We start from the raw sequence: 23,454 nt of genomic DNA, 5'->3' as shown, positions 1-23,454 counted from the left end.
TGCTGGATTAAATGGTGTTTCTGGTTCTAAATCCTCAAGGAATCACCATACTGTCTTCCACAATGGTTGAACTAATTTACATTCCCAGTGTATAAGCATTCCTATTTCTCCACAGCCTCACAAGCATCTATTGTTTCCTGACTTTTTAATAATCACCATTCTGACTGGTGTGAGATGGTATCTCATTGTGGTTTTGATTTGCATTTCAATAGAGAGTTTTTTCAAGTCTCATTTATGACAAAGTATCTGGAATATGAAGAAGAATACCTACATAGTATATTACTTGCTTTAGAGGACAGACAAACCCAGGTTCAAACTCCATTTCCCATAAGAGGAACTCTGTCATGTGTAATTCTTGAACTGTAGAAACTGAAAAGAGCTATATGATCTGTCACAGTCCCCTCGAAGCAAAGGTATGTACATAAACCTAGATTTAGCTAATCGTGTGCTATCACTCAGGACTTCCAATCTTTGTGAATGTCACCAAAACCCAAGCAACAGTGCCCAGTACCCAGTGGTAGGACCATCTAGTCATGGCACTAGGGTCAGAGGTATTGTCCCAAATACACTATTATGACCATGTGGCCTTGGCTGTAGTTTCTGCTGTTTAGCCTCTGTTGGCTTTTGCTTGTTTTCTGAATCTGCTTCTTTGAAAAGCAAATTAATTCTTTGAGATAACCATGTCCTTCCAATAAATTTCTTTTCTCTTTAAGTTAGGTTGAGTCAGTTTTCTCAGCTTGCAACACAGATTCCTGAGTGTCATTTGAATAAAAAGCATGGCTATAATACGTATAAATTAATGTGTGCCTTAAAAAATAAGGCACTATATAAAATGTGTGGTAGTATTTTTATGCACATGTGCATCTACATATAGAATAGATATGATGATATGCTTGTATAGAGAACTGTATGAAGTACTTAAATTAATTTCTTCTTGTTATCTTTACAGATAAAAATAATGATTAGAATAATGAGATAATAAAGCATAAGAATGAATTAACTCTTTGACCAACATAAACATTTTTAATCATATAACACTATCAGGATAATACTCTCTGGCTTGCCTTCAGCATTTGATTGCTGTGTGCAATAAATAGGATAATTGTAGGGAAAGAATTTTGAAAATATAGATGAAAGGTACTGCCATTGTTATTTAGCTGATATAGAAGCAGCAGACAAACCCAGTGTAGGGGGTAAGGGGATTTTTGATATCTAGTGACTTTGTAATATGTGAAGTATACTCCTTCTATTGTGTCCACACCTTCTTCGCTTCTTTCATCCCTCATGCTCTGTGGAATAGCCATTGGTATTTTGCCAGGGCATGTATAGGTATTAGGTTCTCCATGATTGAGGAAAAAACCTAGGAGAGGGGATGAAAACTGGCAGACTAGGACAACAGAAACACTTAATGAGTTTAGAATAAAGTCACTGTCCAAGGTACTGAGAAATCTCAGATGCATATTTCTGCTTTAATAAGCTATTCTATAAGGCTAGCCAGATAAGGAAACCTTAAATGATTCCTTGGTGCTCCCAAGGCCCAAAGTGGAGCCAGTCAGCTTCACTTCCTCCTGTCCTAGATGTTACTCGGCTACACAGGGAGAGAGACAGAATCACTCACAGTGAGGGATTCTACTCCCAATCAGATCTTGTGATGAGGCTTAGAAGAAGCAATTAAAAGGGGCAAGCTGGCACTAGGGAATGAAGAATAACAACAATCATCCAGTCTTAGAAGCAGATAGTAAAAGGTCATCCTCAAGGATGAAAAATCTGTGTAAGTGTCATTGTAATAGCAGACCATATTCTAAAGAGAAAAATGATTATGAACATCCCAAGACAAAGATTCTAAAATGCCAGTAAGAAACCCCAAGTGGGTAAAGCTTAGATATTCAGAGAAGGAGTCAGTGACTTGCAGATATGTTCAAGTGGGTGTCTTTCCAACAGCAAGTCCTTTCTGGGAGACTCTCTTCTCTGTAATACATTTCTAACAGCTCAATCCAGTCAGGAGTCATTTGCAGCTGGGGCAAGATGGAGAGAAGAGGGGTCTTTTCTCTGGTTGCCTGCTCTGGACACCATGGGTGCGGCACTGGCTGTGGTTGTAGTGGCATTCTTCCCCACCACCCCCTACTTCTTTGGTTTCCATTCCAGAGAGATGAAGACAGCCAAGATTCATATTAAAGAAGTGAATTGAATTTAAAGCATAATAAATAGGCTAGGCTTTTTAATCAGTTTCTCCATGTCCATTCCATACAACTGAGAAGTTGCCTATTTCAGTATCAGAAATTTAACAAGTCTTACATTTTCCATAGAAATCTTTGCATATATGTAGGTACTTTTTGTCTTATTGAATAAGCATACAGCATACAATGGAGACCTTTTTTTATGACTCGGGACTGTTATTAAGATAATTAACAACTGTGCCATACTGTGTTGTGCTATAAACCTAGGATCTGCCTGAACGTTTAGCTCTAGAAGAAAGAGATACAAGCTGCTGTGCTGCTGGACACCTGTAACCTATTCCGTAGTCTTTAGGTTCAAACAGTTTTTGAAGGATGTTTTTATTGGGCATACACTTGTAGGTTGACAATTATTTTCTCTCAGTGTATTGAAGACATTATATCATAGTCTTCTGGGTCCCATTGTTACAGTTGAAAAGTCAGCTGTTATTCTAATTATTATTGACTTAAGTCATCTATCTTTTCTCTTTGACTGCTGTAAGATCTTTTATTTGTCTTTGATATTCTGTAGTTCCTCTATGGCATATCTAAATGGGGATATCTTTATATTTACCTCACTTTGGACGGCATGACTTCTTAAATCTGAGGATTCGTGTTTTTTATCAGTTTGAGAAAATTTTAAGCCATCATTTATTTAAATGTTTTTTGCCTAACCCTCCATACTGTTTTCTCAGAAAATAGAAATCCTCTCTGGAGAAAGAGGATCATCTTCATTTGGAATTAGAAGATACTAAATCCACAATCTCAATTCTACATGTCTTTCAACATTTTTTCACAATTTTTTTCTAGGCCCCTTGGGCTGATTTTGAGTGATTTCTTTAGATCTATTTTCCAGTTTCTTAATTTTATTCCTTTAATAACGTTCATGTAGCTATTCTGCCCATCTGTTGAGCTTTTAATTGCCATTTTTACATTTTTCATGTTTGAAACTCCATTTTTAGCCTACTATGACTGATTATTTTTATAGTGTCTTGCTTCTTATTCATATTTTCAATCTCTTCTTTTTCTAAGTGTATAATATAACCTGCTTTATATTCCGTGTCTGATGGATTCAACAGTTGGAGACTTTGTGGGTCAGGTTTGGCTGTCCACTAATTTTGCTGCTGTTTCCTCTTGTCACTTTCTTTTTCCCTTGTCTGTTTTGTGATGTTTTTAAAACTGTGAATTCATATTCCTTAAAACTCCCCCTGTGGGAATTGTTTGGCCTGGGTTAAAAGGCTCTTTCTCCAGAGAGGATTTCTATTTTACACTGAGAAAACAGGCCTTTGGAGTCCCAGCTTTATGGGAACTAAGGCAAGCCTTAGGCTTTCTGTTCTCTGTATTTTATGAAGTTGAGAAAACATAAACTTAAATGTCACCAGATTCTCCATATAGAATAGCCTCAACCTTTCTCCAGGTTCCTACTTTGGCTTACTTTTTTTGTCCCTGTGTTGGTTTCCCGGGGCTCTTATAACAAAGTATCACAATCTGGATCACCTAAAACAGCATAAATTTATTCTCTCACAGTTCTGGAGGCCAGAAGTCTGAAATCAACATATTGACTGGGCTGAGTTCCCTCCCAGCCCTCTAGGGAAGGATCCTTCTTTGCCTGTTCCAGCTTTCAATAGCCCCAGGTGTTCCTGAGCTTTTGACATCATAACTCCAGTCTCTACCTCCACCTTCACATGGCTGTCTTTCCTTTATGTCTTCTTGTGACCAAATTTTCCTCTTCTTATAAGGACATCGGTCTTGTTCGATTAGAGCCCACCCTAATCCAGCACAATTTTATCTTAACTTGATTACATCTGCAAGGACCCCGTTTCCAAATGAGATCACATTCACAAGAGGTTAGGACATATTGGGGCTGGGGGCACTCAATCACCATAACAGTCTCAAACAATTTCAATCCCTTGCCAGCCTTTAAATGTTTTCGTATGCATTCTAGCACTTTTACAGTTATCATTTATATAATCTTTCTGTTTTTAATTCAGTGTCAGCTCTTATTTCTCACTCATTTCATTGTGCTTGGCCATAGTAGCTCCTTCCTTTTTCTCATTGTGTTGCCGACTTACAAATCAGAAAAAAAAAACAGAGCACAAAATAAGAAGAAGGCTTTAAATAGGAACTCAGTAGACATAATTGTGAATAAAGTAGAAGATAATTACTGCATGGCTGTTGCAATATCTTGTTTGAGATGGTGCTCAAAGTACTTTTATCCCTAGATCACTGTGATATGTCTGTCTAGTCCTTGAATCATAAAGATCTGGGGCTGAATCCTTTCTCTACCTCTTACGAGGTACATGACCTTGAGACATATGTAAGCCCCTAATTTCACAGTATCATATGGAAAAAAAAACACTATTACAATAATAGTCTTTTTAGGGTGTTTCATGGATGGATGACATAAGTGCCAGCATGACCCATGGCACAAAGCAGGCATTTAGTAATTGCGCAAGCAACTTTCTGTGTTCCAGATAGGTAAGGACTTTGAATAATTTGCCTCTGCTTAAGCGAAGGGTAAAAAGTGATGTCTTTCATATCGATACACAAGCCTATGGTGTAATTAGGGCAGGTGTGCTACTTTATAGACGAAACTGAACCACTGAAAAGTTAACTCATCAAACATGAAAGAAAGACAAATACTAACAACCAAACAAAAGGAGAAAATCTGTTTTGCTGATGATCAGTGGTTCTGTAACCCTTAAAGGGAGAACTGAAATTCAAATGAACTCATCCCTCCCGTTTGTACTCAGTTTTGCCAGTTAACAGCTTGTCGGTTCTCTGTTTTAAATGCCACCCTTTCTTCAACTCCAATGACACATCATTTCTGTCAACTGAGAGAGAAGAGACGGAGGAAAAAAAAAAAAAAACAGATATCACTGCTAACTGTATTTAAAACTCTGTACACGAAACCACCCAGAGACATTTTAACTTGCATTTGAGAGCCTCACCCAGGCCCACACTCCAGAATAGCTTTATAACTTTATAATCTAAGGAAGGAAAAGCCAGAAATCTCCACTCTGTGACTGACTCACACACATGTTGGAAGCAGAGTTCACAAATCTAATTCCTTTCTCCATTCCTGCACATTTTTACCCAGAGAACACAAGCGAATGGAGGCGGTCCAACCCACTCAGACAATTCCTGACAGCAGCTCCTCGTGAAAAATATTATGTTTGGGGTGAGCATTTATCCAGGAGCAGTGCTGAAATGAGATGGCAAGGACACAAATGGGGAATAAATGGCCAATGTAGAGAGAGCTGCAGAAACGAGGGTGATTATGCAGGGGCTGTCCTCTATGAATACATTAGCTCCCCAATAAGCCCACGCATTTTGACTGCTTCCAAAGCAATTTCTCAGGGTTTCAATGAATACAGATGTCTGGAAGTGTTTTCTAAGCTCAGCTTCAGACAGACTGTTCATGTCGCCAGTCCTCAAAGCCCTAGCATTAAGTCTGGGTGGTGAGTCGGGCCCCACACAGTACCTGTCAGATCATTGCAGGCATTGTGAGATGCTCATTGTGGGTGCCCAATCTCCCCTTCAGGTCAGGGGCAAGGGCCATCCAGGGCCAGTTGCCTGCCTGGTGGGGTGGGAGATTGAAGGGGGTTAGAGGTGAGAGGAGGGTGCATCCACGCTGCAATCCTTCAGTGGAAATTGAGTATCAAGAATTGGAGACACCAGATGCAGACACTAAGGCCAAAGGTGCCAGAGTAGGGCCAGTAGGTGGAACCAGCCAGATGAGGTCTGCATGGATGTGTGAACAGGCTGGCAGTGAGGTGGAGCATCTCAGATAATCCCTATGGACACCAGTAGGCACAGGGCTCTCTCCAAGCATCGGCAAGCCTGTAGAGTGTGGGGGTGACTGGCTGCTGAGAGTTCCCCACGGAGAAGACAGTGGGGGCCATCGAGGGGAGGACACCCTGCAGCTCCAATACTGGGTCTGCCAAGCATACTCCCTGGTCCTAGAGGTGGGCAGGCTTCCTTCTAAGACAAGATCCTTCATTGTATCCATCATCACATTCCTGCCTAACACCAGGGGACCTAACAGGAACCTCAGATAGGAAAGAGGGCTTCATCATAGATTTGTTTTCACCAGCCAAGGGGGAAGAGCCAGAAGAAAGCCTAGGAAATGTTCCCGTAGGATGAGAAATAACATAGAGCCTCTTGGGGATCCATGCCACGAGCTGATTGCTGGAAAAAAACCTGTACTTTGGGGCAGGAGAATGGCGTGAGGCAGGAATGGGCTGTGGGTCTGGCTAGCGCCTGGGGTCAGAAAGCAGCCTGCAGTGAGCCTGGCTGCATCTTGCTGTTTATAAACCCTGAGTTTATTTCCCCGGGCTATCTCTTAACAAAGTCTTCGAGAATGTTCTATGGGCCACTGTGGAGAAGAAAGAGAGTGTCAAGGTGAGAAATCCCAAGGGGAGCTGACTCAGGGTCACTCTTGTCCAGCCACCCTCAATGCCTGTTATTGCTTCCTGGAGCACACCTTTGCTCACTCTGATGGGCCTCAGTTTGATTTTAAAGAGGCTGTTTCATTGAGTTGGCAGCTCAACCTCTCCCATGCTCCCTCCCCCATCCAAGCAGGTTCTGAAGTCCTCTTCTTCCTGAAAAGTCAAAAGGCTCCACCCTTGACTTCCCAATCCCAATCACACATAGGGTTCAGGACGGGACATTCAGAATCAGTCTGTGACCCTTAACCTTAAACCCCATTTCTCCAGCCCCAGACTCATTCTCCCTGGTGAGAGCTGAGCCGAGCGGTTTGAGTGAGAAACCCCACTCACCCTGATCCCAAGCTCCACATTCTCGCCCCCGTAGACTTCCATGCCTTCGTCCAGCAGGCCGATCTCCTGGAAGTACTGCCGGTCCACAATGAAGCAGCCAATGAGGGCAGGGCTCCTGCAGGGGCAGGGGAGAGCAGAAGGGCTGTCTGGTGTAGCTGTCCCAGGAGTAAGAGCAGTAAGGCCTTCCTATCAGGAAAGTCTGGTTCTCTTCCTTCCTTTGCTGCCAGACCCAGTGTGAGCCTTGTTCTTGGAGTGCCCCGTGGGTCTGGCCTCACCCAACCACTCCAGAAAGGCTGTTTCATCTGGGCAGTGGGTAGACAGCTGCCATCCTGGGATCAGCTATTAGTGGGGTGGTGCTTGTGTGTGTGTTAGCTTTGAGAACTGGTGCTCAGCCTGCCAGTCTAGGTTGACTGTATCTCTAGCTGCCCTGACCCTGACCTCTGCACAGCCAGTCTCTGTTCCTGCTTGGGAATGCATACCAGCTTTCTTACCCTTCCCCAACTCGGAATCTGTATGTCATCCTCGGTCCACTTAGAAAGATTAGCTGGGACCAGGTTGCAAAGGATTTTGGGTAGCAGGGTAAAATATTTGAATTTTACCTGCAGGTAAATAGGTGTCCATGAGGAATTTTAAGCAGGACAGTGATGTGAGCAGATCTGTGTTTTTCCAAAAGAATAGTTAGGCAGCTGTGGGTGAGTGACCAGAGGGGAAGGGGTGGGAATTGAGGGGCCCAGCTGGGAAGCTCATTGCTGTATCCAGGTGAAAAATGATGGAGAGCTGAGTCAGAGTATCAGGAACAGAGACATGAATTGTTTAAGACATATTTTGATGTAAAATCAGCAGAACTTCCAAACAGATGAACTACACAAGGGTGAGAAAGGGAGAGGAAACTGGATGCCATCTGGCTTTCTGGCTCGGGTGACAGTGGGTTGGGGGCCACTCATTAATACAGGAGCACAGGAGAAGAAGCTGGTTTCAAAAGAAAGAAGCATTGGTGGTGGAAAAACTGACCTTAAGGTACCTGTGTGACACAGGAGGAGATAGGCAACAGGCAGAGCTTAGGTACATGGCCTGGGTCTGGAATTCAACAGGGGTCTTAGGCTGGAACAACCTGCCAACAGCTATGGGATCCAGGAGCTGGAAGGCTTTTCCTTCCTTGAGGGCTGTGAGCTTGGGTCTCACTAGCTCTGTGAAGACACCCAGGGCAGCACCTCACAGAGAATGATTCACATGAGGTGAGTCAGCCTGAGAGCACGGGGCTGCTTCTCTGCTGAGAGCCCTGCTTATGCAGTGATGTTGAATTGTTCTACTGCTTATTGCTACCTTTCTAGCCCTCGCCTGGCTGGAGGACTTGGTGGCAGTGGGGGAATAAAAGGAGAAATGAAGGCTCCTCAGGGATGAGAAAACGGTCAGTCAATCACATGTAAATGAACCTGTCTTTGAAAACGGAAACCTTTCAAGGTGGAGAAAGGCGATTTTGCAGGCCATTTCCCTGGGGAATGCAGATACAGGAGACTTCTCAGGCAGAGACTGGCACCCTGGAGCCACTGTTTCTCTTCCTTTCAAATCACTGCATTTTATTCTAAATGGCTTCACCCTCATAGACCTGCAGGCATCCTGGGAAGCTAATCCAACACTCCTAAAGCAGACTGAGACCCTGCTGTGGTGGAGGTAACTGAACCCAGGCCTTCGAGGTAATCTCTCTGGGAAAAATCCCCCTTCTGGGTGCATGTCTCTAAGAGAAGTTCCCTAGCCTCTCTGAGCCTCCGATTCCATATCTGTAACATAGGATCTATTCTAACCCCACACAGACTAAATTAAAGCACTTGAGAGCCTCTGGGACACAACTGGCACTCAAAAGGTCATTTAAAAAGGTAAAAAGATGCAATTGTACACTAAGTCTAGAAGATCCCCTCTTTAAATACGTGATGATTCAGAAACATCAGGCTGGCAGAGAGGGGTTTCGGCATTTGCCTCTGCATTCCTAAGTGTTGGACAGGACAGGGCACGCTGGAAAAACGCTTTCAGGACGCACAGGAAGGGACCTTCCTCAAACTGACAGTTCAAGCCAGGTGATGAACAGAATCTGAAACAGTTACTCTGAGATGAGCACAGGCCACCTCAGTGGTTTATTATTAACCGGCTAGAGTATTAAGTGGATTCTATCAGCATGAAAGGGTTATTGATTTACACCTTGCCTCATTCCTGAAAGGATTAGAAATAGCTTATGAAAAAATTTAAAATACATAGAAAACCATAAATAGATAAATGTCTGGACAGACCTAAAGATTGCAACAAATTGGAATGCATGTGCAGACCAAGGTCCTCTCTCAATTGTTCTTAAAGCAGACATGAAAGCTTGCCTTTGAGTTTCCCGTTCGTCAAAGTGGAAATGAACACACATGGTCTTAGAAACAAAATGTACAGTTCTCACGTGAAAATGTCATATTAATTGATTCCCTGGGGATAGCAAGGCTTTCTTTGACTGGCAGTCAGTTTAAAAGAAATTTCTCATGTGGATTTTCTTAATGGGGTCACCTGGCGACTTAGCAAACAGCCATCGCAAAGACATCCCTTTAGAATACACTAGAAGATATTGCTGGGCCCTTTTTATGACTTACACCACGTGTGGGCAAAGCACTCAAGTATAGCTTGAAAGAAAAGGGAGCTTAGATGGGCAAGATACATTTGTATAAATCACAGCTTTCTGTGGAGCTGTCTTCATCTGGGAATAAAACCAGGAATGTTCTTCCAAAAATCTTCCGTAAAAGTTATTTCCCTCAACCAAGTTTTTGATAAAAATTGCGTGACAGAAAATTTGAGGTTGAGATGACATTGTCTGGCAAGGACCTGGAATGCAGGCTTGCTGATTAAGACTGGACCAATACAGTTAGAGATGAGCAGAACAGAAATAGTTACTGTCAATGCAGTCTTCTGCAGGAATGCTCATTGCTTGGGGGCATATTTCCTTCCAACAACATTCATCAGGCCTGGGAGCAGAAAACAGCTACACCAGTTCTGAGCTCAACAGTGGACAATAAGAGGGGTGAAAACTAGCCACTGAGTCTAGCTTCTCTGGGTGGATCCTGGCTCTACCGCCCAGAGCCTTTGGTAGGGCCATTCGCTTCTCTCAGTCTTGCTCTGCTCCTCTTGTAAAACAGGGATGAGACATGAGTGGTCAACAGGTTGCGATGATGATCAAATGAGCCAGTGTGTGTAAAAGACCCTTGTACATAGCAGACTCTCAGCAAACGTTTAACAACACAGAATTGTGGCAGGGCCCGAGCAGAGTAGGTAGCAGGTAACTTCAGGAAAGTTAGGTGGTTTTATCCCATTTTAAGTATGAGTATATATTTTTTCTTCTGGCAAGGAAAAATGTGATCTTAAGTAATAATCACTGACTTTCAATTAAATTTTTCACACCCTTTCTCCCTCATATAATACAAAACAACATGAGCTTCTAATCTCTTTCACTCCAAAAACTGTACCCTACGCCACCTTCTGGTGCCTTCTGTTTTGTAACGGGCAGGACTTTGCAGGGAGCATAAAGACACCCACCGTATCATCAACATAGACAGAAATAGGCCAGGCATGGTGGCTCATGCCTGTAATCCCAGCACTTTGGGAGGCCGAGGCGGGTGGATCACGAGGTCAGGAGTTCAAGACCAGCCTGGCCAACATGGTGAAACCCTGTCTCTACTAAAAAATACAAAAATCAGCCAAGCACAGTGGCAGGTGCCTGCAATCCCAGCTACTTGGGAGGCTGAGGCAGGAGAATCACTTGAACCCAGTGGGGCAGAGGTTTCAGTGAGCCGAGATCACGCCATTGCCCTCCAGCCTGGGCGACAGAGTGAGACTCCATCTCAAAAACAAAAACAAAAACAAACACAGACAGAAATAAAAATTAGTGGGGACAGCTGTTGGAGGAGTCCTGAACCTCAAAAGCCGAGACCACACAGGGGAGTCATTCATGAGTCTAGGAAGACGGCAGCAAAGGCAGGAAAGAACTTGGGACCTTTGAAATGCAGTATGAAGTCACTTTTGTCTGAGTCTTACAGAATAACACTCAAATATCATCAAGGTATACACTGTCCTGTGGGGTCCGATCTTGCCTCTCAGCCTCTCCACCCTCCCTGCCGGGCGCTGCTGGCTCACTTCCCACTTCTAGTCACTTTGAACCTACTCTGCGTTCATGAACTTTGCATATGGGCGTCCACTCCCTAACCTAGCCATCTTCTACTCGCCTTCAAAAACAAGTGAAAATGCTACCCTCTGAAAAGCATTTCCCCACTTTCAATGCAGTTTCTGCCTGAATGGTAGAATAATGTTCCTATTCCAATGATTTTGTCAGTCTTCACTAGACTCCAGGCTTTTGGCAGTGGGAACCAAATCTTCATCACTCTGGATCCCCACCTGGAGCACAGTGGTTGGTGCCCAGCAGATGTCTCACAGTGATGTGTGAAAATGGGTCACTTCGAGGCTGTGAATGGATTCTGAGATCTTCAGAGCCTGTGGCAGTGACTGAAGATCAGACTGCAGTTCCTTTCAACCCTGCCCACCCGTCATCCCCACGATGGGGCTCAAGTTGGAGAATAAGCACTGGGCCAGTAGGGAGTCCCTAGCCTGGAGGTCAAAGCAGAGAGACCCACAGGTAAAGGTTTGCTTTACCTGATCGGGGCTGTGGAGTTCTCCAGCTTCCACCAGGCCTTGGGGGGATTTAGGTAGCGGCACCACAGCTCCCAGTCAAAGCCCTGGGCAGCCAGCGGGTATTCTTCTATCTCAAAGTTGTCATATTTTATGTTATCAAAGGATGGCGAGATGATCCGCTTCCGGTTCTCCTTGATGCGGGTGAGTACAGGTTCAGCCCTGGGCAGAGAGAAGACAGCCAGAGAGGGTAACCATTTCCAAGGTGGAAAAATCCAGAGTAGCATCTCCCGAAGGTCCTTCCCCAGCAGAAAGAGGAAGGAAGGCCTGCCCATCTCCTCTGACGGAGACGTGCACTGCCTTCTGGGAAGGAGCCCCTATTCAACTTCCCGCTGCTCCCTGAGGATTTCCGGAATGGCAAGAGGCTCCACCACTCCATCGGCATATCCAGAGCTGAGCTGAGAGATTCTTACTCCAGCCAACCTTGTGCCTGCTCGCTTTCCCTTTCTCCGTTAGAAAAAAAAATCAAGACATAAAAAAGAAGAAAAAGAAGAAAGAAACAGATCTGAGATTCCACAAGAAGCTTTCACCTTGGGCTTTGATTTTGCTAAAATTCTATGTATCAACTTGGAGGAAAAGACAGATGAGGATGGCAGAGACTAGGAGGTGAGAACGAACCTACATCCACCAGCCATGCGATGCTGCCTTGGAATGCCAGCTGTGCCACATCCACCCCCCAAAGCGTTTCCCAACCACCCAAGGAGGGGTGGGGCATTTGGGCTTTCCCAGGGAGCCGGGAGGTCCCTGCAGGCACCAGGCGAGTAACGTGTTTGCAGACAGGAATAAGCTTCTCATTAATAATACATTTGGTGCATAATTGTTTATTCAAATCAGCTTGAAATAGTAAGTGTCCCTCTCCTATCCTGGCCATAAATCCAAAGAAAATGCTGTTTAAATCGTCACAAGTGGCAAGCAGGGACTTCAACTATAAAAAAGGACTGTGTTGCAGCCTTAATTTGGGACTCTCATGGCAGCATCCAGGCCAGGCTGTGTGCACGCCCTGCTGCTCCTTCCTGCTGAAGTGCCCTTGTCTCCCACTCCCTGGGGCAGAGGTTGGCACTGTGGAGTCTGGGGAGGAGAGCAGACCCCAGTGACAACAGGCATATTGATAAAAGGGTGGCCACCTACTTGCCCCAGCTACTTATGGTCATCGCCAGAGCCTGTGTCTCCCAGGCCCAGGCAAAGTTACACGCAGCAGGTGGCCCTGTGCCCTCCAGCCCTGCAGGGAGGTCTGCATCTGCCACTCTATTCCTGGCTGGCTGCAGCCACTGAGGCCTTCTGTCTGGTCCCTTTCTCCCTAGCATCTGAGCAGCTCTGACTAGAGAAAGAAAGATGTTCTTAGACAGTTTCACCGTAGGGGGAATCTGAGATTACGTGCCACCTCCAGTCTGGCAGTGGGAAAGCCCAGGGCACCTGTGACAACATCGGGCAACCTTCCCCCACTTTTGCCCACTTGGTGTTGGTCCTGGTTGTGAGTCTGGGCTTCTGCCTCATGTCTGGCCCAGCTCTCCTTTCCTAGGTGTTAGAACCCTGTCCTTAGCCGGGCACTCTCTGCTTTGCCCTTAGCATGTACCCTTCTCCCTGACGACCCTGCCAGCCAGAGTCACATGTGATGTCACCATGCATATTAGGCACTGTGTACTGACCTGTTGACCCCTGGCTACCCCCTCCCCTCTACCACACCTCAAACCCTAAAGGTCCAGCCTTGTTGCCTGGCTCACTCACACACCTACATCTCACCCATTCCCAGAATGATCTCCTTTCCCTTAGGCTATGACCAAGATCCTAGCCTGCTTTGCATTATTGGAGCCGAAGCCCCAGATCCCACTGGGACTCCTCCTCCTCTCCCAAGGGGCACTTACCAGCCCACATTGAACTCCACATGGGCATCAAAGAGTGCCACCACAGGGGCAGTGGCCGCCCTCCAGCCGCTGACCCTGGAGCGGATGAGGCCTTCCTGCTTGCTGTGACGCACGACTTTGATGAAGCCTGGCTTCTGGCTGTTCACCTTGTCCACATATTCGGTCAGCTTCTCCTTCAGTTCCTCTGTCAGGGAGAAAATGCAGCCTTAGCATGGGAGGGAGGTCAGGAGGCAGAAGGCGCAATCACAACAGTCACTCTTTTAGGGTGAACTGACCCCCAGAGAAAGGCTGGGGGGCCCATTCCCTTCCCTGGGTCTTCTTCAGTGGTCCCTGCAGTGGCCAGCACAGCTCAGTTTTGAAGGGAAAAATAGAGGGGAACATTTCCTGTATTTTCAGTATTTTCTGAGGTCCAGCAATGCACAGGGTCATATACATCACATACATGGTCTAGTTAATCTTCACAACAAGCCAATGGGAAAATGGTAGCTCAAAAGAGTTTATCAAGTTCTCCAGCATCATGCAGCTTGTGAGTGGCACAGTCCACTTTCAAACCAGGCCTAGTGACTTGAAAAGCCATCATCAGCGTGGCTACCTCCTTCCTAGTAGTCTCCACCTCCATCAGTGCTCCTATAACCCCCAGGGGAAGATCCCTCTGCCAAGACCCCAGCCCAGGATCCACTCTCTGCCTGGATCTCCATCTTTCCAGGAAGTGGATGGCCAAAAGCTGTGCCCATGTGAGTAGCTGGTGTTGGTTTGCTGCCTGTGGTCCTGGACCTGACTAAGCATTTGATGCCTCTGCTTCTTCATAACTGTAAATGGGGCCTGCAGCAACAGAAACAGGCCTCAGCAGCAGCCCCCTGAGCCCTCAGCAAGAGCGGGCACAGCCGCTGCATTCATTACGTTTTCCATAGCAGCTAAGGCAAGAGCCCATGACAGCCCTCGTAGTTGGCTGGACAGGATTCTAAAGTTCCTTTTGAACCAAGCATCCATCCCAAGGTGTGAATCCCTTCTGTCTGCCCTGATGAGTGATCATCCAGCCCCTGCAGTAAAAGGGAAATCCATTCAATCCATTCCTTAGAGGGCCTCTTCAACTATTAGATGTTCTTCCTTCTTCTGACCTCCAAATGCCAGGGTCCCTCAATCTTACATTCATGAGTCCAATGGGACCTATTTTGGAGCCATAGAAGACAGATCAAGTCCCTCTTTCCACATAACAACTGAAGCCCATTCTTAAGCCCTTGCTAAGGACTTCTCTAGGTCAAATATCTTCAGTTCCTCCTTGTGTTTCTGCATATTTCATGATTTGAAATTCTCTAATCATGTTGAACTTCCCTCTAATTAAGTTAGTTTTTCTTGAACCGTTTTATATTATGCAGAAGTTGACCTAACACTTCTAAAGTAAACTGGGCTATACATAATAGAAGAAACAAATCACCTCCCTTAATCTAGAATCTATGCTCCTATTAATATAATCTAAAGTCACAACAACTTTGATTACTTTTGTCTCAAATTAAGCTTACTGCTAACATATACTTACAAATTATTTTTACATGGTGCTGCTAAGTCAGGCCTCCTCCATCCCATCTCTGTGGATGCGGGTGCACATGCAGGTGCTTGTGTGTGTGTGTACATATGGGTGCCTGCTTTGAGTCAAAACAAAGAATCTTATGTTTACTTTTATTTAATCAGCCTTTCTAAAGATTTCCACTATTTCTCTGGATGTCAAAATGTTTTTGTCCCCTGATTTCATTACCCAATGTCTTTCTCATCCAGCCCTTCTATGTTTTCAGCTTCTGCAAAAGTGATAAGCATATGGCCTTTCTTGTCATTCAAGTGATCCTTTTAAACAGTGTGACCCCTGTCCTAAGCTAGGGCTGGTGGGGGCTATTAGTGTCCTCATTCCAGCCTGGAGAAAACTCGACTGACTTCTGGGCTGCCACTGACATGCTGTATATCTCACTGCTGTGCATACGGAAATGACCTCAAGATCTCCGATTGCTGCAGTTGCCTGGGGAGGTCACTGTCTCACAAATGTCAGGACGTTGGCCATGGAGCAGCATAGCTCAATATGTCTCACACTTACAAGGTCTTCAAGCACCGTTGTCAGGAGGCTTCTTAAAAAATTTACTGTTTTTTCACTTCCAAGGTCCATTTCTCATATATCCTTTTTGAAAAATTTAAATAGAGCTCATAAAGCCTGATATTTGGGCTTTTGATGGTGGCAGTTAAGTTTTGAGTACACAGAACTTGGAGTGAGAATTGGGCTAGTACCAAATGGCCTCATACAAATCCCCTCCCTTCCCCATGAAAGGGATACCTGTCCCCTTCTCTCCCTCCTCAACCCTCAGGTGAGACTCCTGCCAATTGACTCCTGCCAATACCTACTGTGACTAAGGTATTGATGGGAGGAGGCTGAGGATGATTGCTACCAAATGGTCTCCTATGAATTTCACCTCTCTGAATTCACATCCTTGTATGGCTGCCTCACACACTGAGTCTGGGCCAGACCGTGACACAGCAGGACACAGCAGGAGGGACCCTGAGCAAGTTCCAGGACTTTTGCTTTTGCTCTCTTGCTGCCCTAACTAAGGAAGCTCCAGCCAGCCTCCTCCCCAGCCCAGTCATTTAGGCCACCCCACAAAGGCCCCAGACAGGTGAATGAGGCCCTCGTGGATCCTTCAGCCCCAGTCGGGCCACCAGCTGATCGCAAATGACAGGGAGAGCCATTGTGTAGAGCAGAGACAGGCTGCCCAGTGATCCCAGACTTTATTGCAGGATTCTGGGCCAATGGATGGTTGCTGATTCACACCATAACTTCTGGAATGGTTTGTTATACACAATGGCTATAATAAGCATTGTCTATTGTTCTGGTCTGGTGCTGGGGTTAAAATAAGATTGTGAACTCCTGATGCACAGGACATGCAGTCAGAGGAAGAATTAGCTTTGAGGGGTGGCAGCAAGAGATGGAAAGCTTTGCTTCCTACAGGAGCTACTTGCCCCCTACAGGAGCTACTTGCCCCTTTGTACCTGTGAGCTCTATTAACACTGAGCTGGAGTAAAGGCTTCTGGTGGACCAGATAGTAAAAAAATTCCAACCCCAGTTAGCTGCATCCCAAACATGTGCTGCTGATTAGAAGAGGGAATTCTCTTAGCCCCAACCAAACAACTGCTATCCAAAAAAGAAAATAAAGAAGAAACAAAATGCCTTGAAATACCCTGGATGATACTGGCTCTGTCTTTGCAAAGTACCTTTACTTAATGAGGCTTTCATGTTTTCTTTCAATCTTTGTTAAGTGCCAAAGCAAGAAAGAACTATCTCTTCTGCATTGGCTGGAAAATTGTTTTCCAAAACATTGTCCATTGTATATAATATATAATGACTATTAACTATTTTATATACACATAAACACACACACATACATGTTCACATATAATATCTCTCAGAACTTCTTAGCTCCAAAGATTGTGTTTTTGGAGTTGAGCTTGTGTTTTTTCTTACAGCCAAACACAGGTACCTAGCCCATCATATTTGCCTTCTTGCTAAGGCTGCCAGGAAGCTCAAAGACAAATATAATGACTAATCACAAAGATTTTATCAGGATTTTTGCTGCCCTATCTTTGCTAAACCTTTCATTTTCTGGTTCAAATTTAAAAGCTGATTGACTTTTACCTTTTATTCCCTATGCAAGCTATCTTTAATTATTTTTTTTGAAATTTCTATAAATAACATTTAATAAAGTGTCTTGGTGGGTTAGGACAGGAGTATAATTGTGGAAGGAAAAGGGAAGGTATATTTTGTGCTTGTTTTAATGTGTTGGAGAAAGAGGAGGCAGTGAGTCTGCTTGCTGTGACTCTGCCAGATCTAGAGTCAATGCGGAGCTGTCGATAGCCCGTGTTGACAGAGAAATACAATTTGCACCCTGCATGGGGCCAGGTGTCATCCTGCTTATGTTGCTACTTCAGCTCTCTCCTACTGGCCACAAATCCCTGATCTCCTGACATTGGAGGGACCTCTGTAAACCAGCACTACCAGAAGCAGTGATGAAACACTACTCACTCCTGGGAGGTCACAGGCCACTCTCCACATCCCCACGGGGAGCCTCCTCTCAGGGCCTGCTCAGGACAGGCTACTTGCCAGCTCTCATTTCTTCAGACTTAGATGCCAAGGAAACACAGGGGATTCACCAGCCTGGTCAAACAGAGCCCTTCTCCTTTCCTCATCTACCCCCTTCCACTGCTTCTATCAGAAGTGGTTGGCTCCACGACCACTAGCTGGCTGAGCCGGAAGGGTCGGGCATGGAGGCTGTTAATCTGATTTAAGTACTTAATGGGACACTCCGATCTCACGCATAAAGGAAATTAAAGGATCTGAAAGTTGATGCCTAATGGGGCTTTGCTCTTTGGAAGGCAGGTGCACAGGCATTTTGTAAAACTGCCTTCCCATAGGCTTGCTGTGGAGAACTGGGCAGAGCGCCTCATCTCTCCCTCAAGGTTCAGATCAGCATTTCCCACATCTTCTCTAGGTTTTGGGGACATAGAAATGAAGGGAGAATTCACCCATTCATTCATTAATTCAACAAATATTGAGCACTTACTGATATGATTTGACTCTGTGTCCCCACCCAAATCTCATCTTGAACTGTAATCCCCACGTGTCGAGGTGATTACATCATGGGGGCAGTTTCCCGCACGCTGTTCTCATGATAGTGAGTGAGTTCTCATGAGATCTGATGGTTTAAAAGTGTGGCACTTCCTCTCCCTCTCTCTCTCTCTCTCTCTCTCTCTCCTGCCACCTTGTGAAGAAGGTGACTGTTTCTCCTTCACCTTCTGCCATAATTGTAAGTTTCCTGAGGCCTCCCCAGCCATGTGGAACTGTGAGTCAATTAAACCTCTTTTCTTTATAAATTGCCCAGTCCCAGGTAGTTCTTTATAGCAGTGCGAGAATAGATTAATACACTTACTATTAGTCTATTCATGGAGTAATAATCTTTGGCATGCCTTGATCATACCTCAACAAGGTACTGATCTAGTTGCTGTGATTACAACTGTAAACAAGACAGTCTGCAATGGACTGAGTGTTTATTTATTCCCCAAATTGATTACGTTGAATTCCTAACACCCAATGCGATGGTATTAGGAGGTAGGGCCTCTGGGAGATTAATTAGGTCATGAGGGTGGAGCTACTATATTAGCCTGTTTTTTTACTGCTGTAACTAAGAATACCTGACACTGAGTACTTTGTAAAGAACAGAAATTTATTTCTTCACAGTTCTGGAGCCTGGGAAGCCCAAGATCAAGGCACTAGCACTTGGTGTCTGGTGAGGGCCTTCTTGCTGTGTTCTCAAGTGGCAGCAGGCAGAAGGGCAAGGTAGCCTAAAGCTTCAAGAATCCTCTTTTTAAAGAGCCTCAATCTCATGAACAAGGAAGCAGCCCTCATGACTTACTCACCTCTGAAAAGGCCACACCTCTTAATACTTTCACACTGGTAACGCCTAAATTTTGCAGGGGAAATACTCGAACCACAGTAGCCCTCATAAATGGGATTAGTGCACTTATAAAAGGGGCTCCAGAGAGTGCTCTTTTCCTCTTTCTGCCATATGAGGATGGAATGAGAGGTGAGCAGTCTGTGACCTGGAAGAGGGCCCTCACCAGGACCCAACCATGCTGGCACCCTGATCTCAGACCCCCAGCCTCTGGAACTGAAAGAAATAAACGTATGTTGTTTATAAGCCACTCAGTCCATGGGACTTTGTTACAGCAGCTCAAACTAAGACACAGCCCTTATGGAATTTCCAAGCTACTGGATGTTTAAAAGGCATGTGGTAGAAGAGACACAGGAAAAGCATATTGGTCCATTTGTGTAGCTATAAAGGAATACCTGAGGCTGGGTAATTTACAAAGAAAAGAGGTTTATTTGGCTCATGGTTCTGCAGGCTTTATAAGAAGTGTAGTGTCAGCATTTGCTTCAGATGAGGGCCTCAGGCTGCTTCCACTCATGGTGGAAGGGGAAGGGGAGCCAGGATGTACAGAGATCACGTGGTGAGCAAGGAGGCGAGAGAGAGTGGGGAGGCACCAGGCTCTTTATATCAACTCTCATGGGAACTAATAGAGGGAAAACTCACTCATTCTCCCCACCACGCCAGGGAGGGCATTAATCTATTAATGAGGGATCCACTCCCATGACCCAAACGCCTCCCATTAGGCCCCACCTCCATTATTAGGGGTCAAAAATTTTTTTTTTTTTGAGACGGAGTCTCGCTCTGTCACCCAGGATGGAGTGCAGTGGTGCAATCTCAGCTCACTGCAAGCTCTGCCTCCCAGGTTCATGCCATTCTCCTGCCTCAGCCTCCCCAGCAGCTGGGACTACAGGCACCTGCCACCACGTCCGGCTAATTTTTGTATTTTTAGTAGAGACGGGGTTTCACCGTGTTAGCCAGGATGGTCTCGATCTCCTGATCTTGTGATCTGCCCACCTCGGCCTCCCAAAGTGCTGGCATTACAGGCATGAGCCACCATGCCCGGCCTACTGGGGATCAAATTTTAACATGAGATTTGGAGGGGACAAACATCCAAATTATAGCAGAGAGGGAGAGTAAGCAGGAAATGCTGTGGAGTTACCATCTACAGAAGTAGTTGCCAATCAATTAGGGGGAGGAATTGAGGCATGAATACCCCATGGGCGAGCCGAATTGCATCCCCTTAAATTCATATGCTGAAATCTTAAACCCTAATACCTCCGAATGAGACCTTATTTGGAAATAGGGTCATTGCAGATATAATTAGTTAAGATGAGATCATACTGGAGTGGGATAGGATCCTAATCCAGTATGACTGGTATTCTTATAAAAAGAGTAGATCTGGATGCAGACTGAGGGAGGAAGTCATGTGAAGAGGAAGGCAGAGACTGGAGTGATGCATCTCTAAGCCAAGGCCTGCCAAAGATGGCCAGCAAAGCACCAGAAGCTAGGAGAAGGGCATGCAACAGATTCCCCCTCATAGTCCTGCTGGCACCTTGATTTCAGACTTCTAGCCTCCAGAAGTATGAGACAATGTCTACTGTTTAAGCCACCTAGATGGTGGTACTTTCATTACAACAGACATAGGAAATGAGTATAACCCAGCTTCCTCACTTATCAGTTGGGATGACATTGCAGAGTCTCCAAGTCTCCTGGTGGCTCCCAGGACGATGGAATCTAGATCCCCACAGCAGTACCATGTTCATCGATGCCCATGGTATTAGCTTTCTTCTCTTCTCTGTCTCCCATCCCCACTCGCTCATCAGTTTTCTAGGATCATCTACCAGATAAATGACTTGGCCCCAAATCTTGTCTCAGGATCTCCCTGGCTTCTGGGAAAGCCAAACTAAGAAAGTTGTACTTTCCAAGTCACCAAGGGCCCTACCAATTGCTTCACACTTGCCTGGTTCTTGAAAGCATTTAAATTTTAACTCTTGACCTATACGCATAATGTGTATGGATGTGCATATGATGGCTTAAATTCAAAGTATTGACCCTATTTTTCTCTTCTTTCAATCTCTGCATTAATTGGATAAAAGAAAAAACAGTAAATATAGTATACTATCCATTATTCTAAGTATTTGGTATATGTTATCTCATTTAATCATTTCAACAACCCTAGATATAGCTCCTATTATTATCGTTCTATTTTGAAGACAGGGAAATTAAGGCACAAAGTGATTCAGGTAGCAAGCGGTGGAGACAGGATTTAAATCCAACTAGGCTGTCCCCAGAGTCCATACTCTCCACCTCTACACTCTATCCTGTCTCCCAAGAATAAGAAGCTGGCCTGCATAAGAATCAGCTTGTTTAAATCACAGGCTCCAGAGTACCATCCCAACAAAGAGTCTGATTCAGTAGATCTGGGGTGGGACCAGAGAATCTGAATTTCAAACAAGACTGTCCTGGTGAGATTCTGATGGATGGGCCAAATTTGGCTTGGGCTTTATAACGGAGTAGAAAAAGGCACCTCCTGCCTAATATGTGTGGTTCCAGCCCTTAACAGAAGGATGTAAATGCAGTGTGAAAATGGCTCCCTCACACCTGCCCAGGTAGTTTTTGTCTTCATTCTTCTAAACCCACTGGCTCCATCTTGCTGCCTTCAGTTGCGGGTCCTTCCCTTTCCAGCTGCTTTTTGTTTCTCTACATGGCCATCTTTGGGTCTGATGTTTTGGACTGTCCCCTGTCATTTCCCAGCTGCCTTCTGCAGAGGCCATGGCTTTTTGTTCCACTCTGGCCACACCCCTCCTTCCTAGCTCAATGCTGTTCCTCAAAGCCCAGCCTGCATTATAGCTTTGCCACCCCATCCCTCCAGTTGCCCAGGAGGGGAGTGTGAACACCCCATCCACACCCCCACTAATCCACCTCCCACTGACAAGTGCAATTAATTGCTTGTCTCCAGTGGTGCTAATTTAAAGATTAAAAGTGTGTTTATTCCTTTCCAAGTGAAAAGTGGCTTGTCTTTTTCAGATCAGAAGATTAACTGGCTTTCCTCTGAAGCCATTTAGGGCCATTGAAACACAAATTCTATGTCAACACATTTTAAAAGAGAGATTATTTATAAGGATGCAATGGTCGTCAAACCTAGCTGATCATCCACATCACATCACATGAGAAGCTAAAAATTAAATAAAAACAGATGTCACCGTCCCCACCTCCATGGAGCTGGAGTGGGGGCTCAGGACTCAGATGGTCCTGCTGACGAATGATGGTGAGCCTGGCTTGGGCAGCTGGGATCCCAGAGAGCTCCGGGCAGCATTGCTGTGTGTATTCCTCTGTCTTGAAGATCACTCCAGACAAGCTTTCAAACCCTGGGCAGTTTACAAATGCCTTCCCCGAGGTTCATTCTTCTGTCTGCCGCACTTCTGTCCAGCTCATTTAATAGCTGCACTTCTTCAAAGTCGATTGATACTAAGGGAGATTTGGAATGGCCTTAAATAGTTCCCTTACTCAGGCTGCAGGGTTCAGGCACACAGTGTTACAATCTTCCTGGGAAGCTGCAAACATTAATTCAGCCTTATCAAGTTACAGAAAGTCCCAGATTTACCACCTAATAGGCCCCACCCATCTGTTTTAAAGTCTACTTTTTGGTATCACAGCAGGGCATTCATGGCCACCAAAACCCACAAGGAATATGCACTCCAAACTTAGCGGGGTCTCTCAAAACCAGGCTCTCAAAACCCACAAACACCTTCTTATCAGTGCCAAAATGGCTTATTCTCCCTAAGATGATGTATCCTATAAAAAAATGGTCAAAACTGGTTTCTGAAGATGACTGTGGCAGGTTATAGAAAAATGTTTACCTGGCCAGTTAGGAATGTGTTGGGTTCTAACCAAAGTTTAACACAGTCTCCCTTTCTTCCTCTCGCTCTCAAATTAAGACAAAATAAAACAAACAAAAAACCTTGAGTTCTAATGTTTGCCACTGCCTGTGGTATAAATGCTTCCACCATTGCTGATTTTGGGCTACCAGCCTGACGCCACTGAGTCTGAGTTGGGAAGAGATGTGCAGAGTTGGGTGAGGATATGCACGATGAGCTCGGATAGTCCAGGTCAGCCCCAGCGCTGGTCTAATGCTCAGGGCCAAAAGGCTGCAGTTCTGTGGCCCTTCCCCTACACCACATAATGTGCACTGTGCTCAGCACTTCAGATCAATCCATCCTTTATTCATTCACTCAACAATGATATATTATGCACATATGATGTCCACCACTTAAGAGCCTCACCTCGTTACCACCCTGCAAACAATATTTATAGCTAATGCTTATTAATTTATCAGGTGCTGGGGACTGTTCTAAACCTGCTTCATATATTACTCATTCAGAACTCTCAGCAACCATAATGCTACTCAAGGTAGGTAGGTAGCATGACTATTTCT

At 45.1% G+C, this 23,454-nt stretch overlaps 1 protein-coding gene across 2 annotated transcripts in view; it reads right to left on the bottom strand.

Moving 5' to 3' along the window:
* GALNT18 (polypeptide N-acetylgalactosaminyltransferase 18) overlaps positions 1 to 23,454 on the bottom strand; it is a 350,732-nt gene that overhangs the window by 92,679 nt on the left and 234,599 nt on the right. For both annotated transcript variants that reach the window (XM_032166608.2, XM_032166609.2), the window contains exons 4-6: positions 13,561 to 13,744; positions 11,663 to 11,860; positions 6,995 to 7,109 (exon numbers count right to left, since the gene is read on the bottom strand). In XM_032166608.2, the coding sequence (XP_032022499.1) occupies positions 6,995 to 7,109; positions 11,663 to 11,860; positions 13,561 to 13,744 (497 nt within the window). The remainder of the gene's footprint in view (positions 1 to 6,994; positions 7,110 to 11,662; positions 11,861 to 13,560; positions 13,745 to 23,454) is intronic.

Source organism: Hylobates moloch, unplaced genomic scaffold, assembly GCF_009828535.3.
Source record: "Hylobates moloch isolate HMO894 unplaced genomic scaffold, HMol_V3 SCAFFOLD_11, whole genome shotgun sequence".
NCBI classification, from domain to species: domain Eukaryota; kingdom Metazoa; phylum Chordata; class Mammalia; order Primates; family Hylobatidae; genus Hylobates; species Hylobates moloch.
The sequence above is the reverse complement of the archived record's forward strand: the minus strand, read 5'-3'. Positions and strand labels throughout refer to the sequence as shown.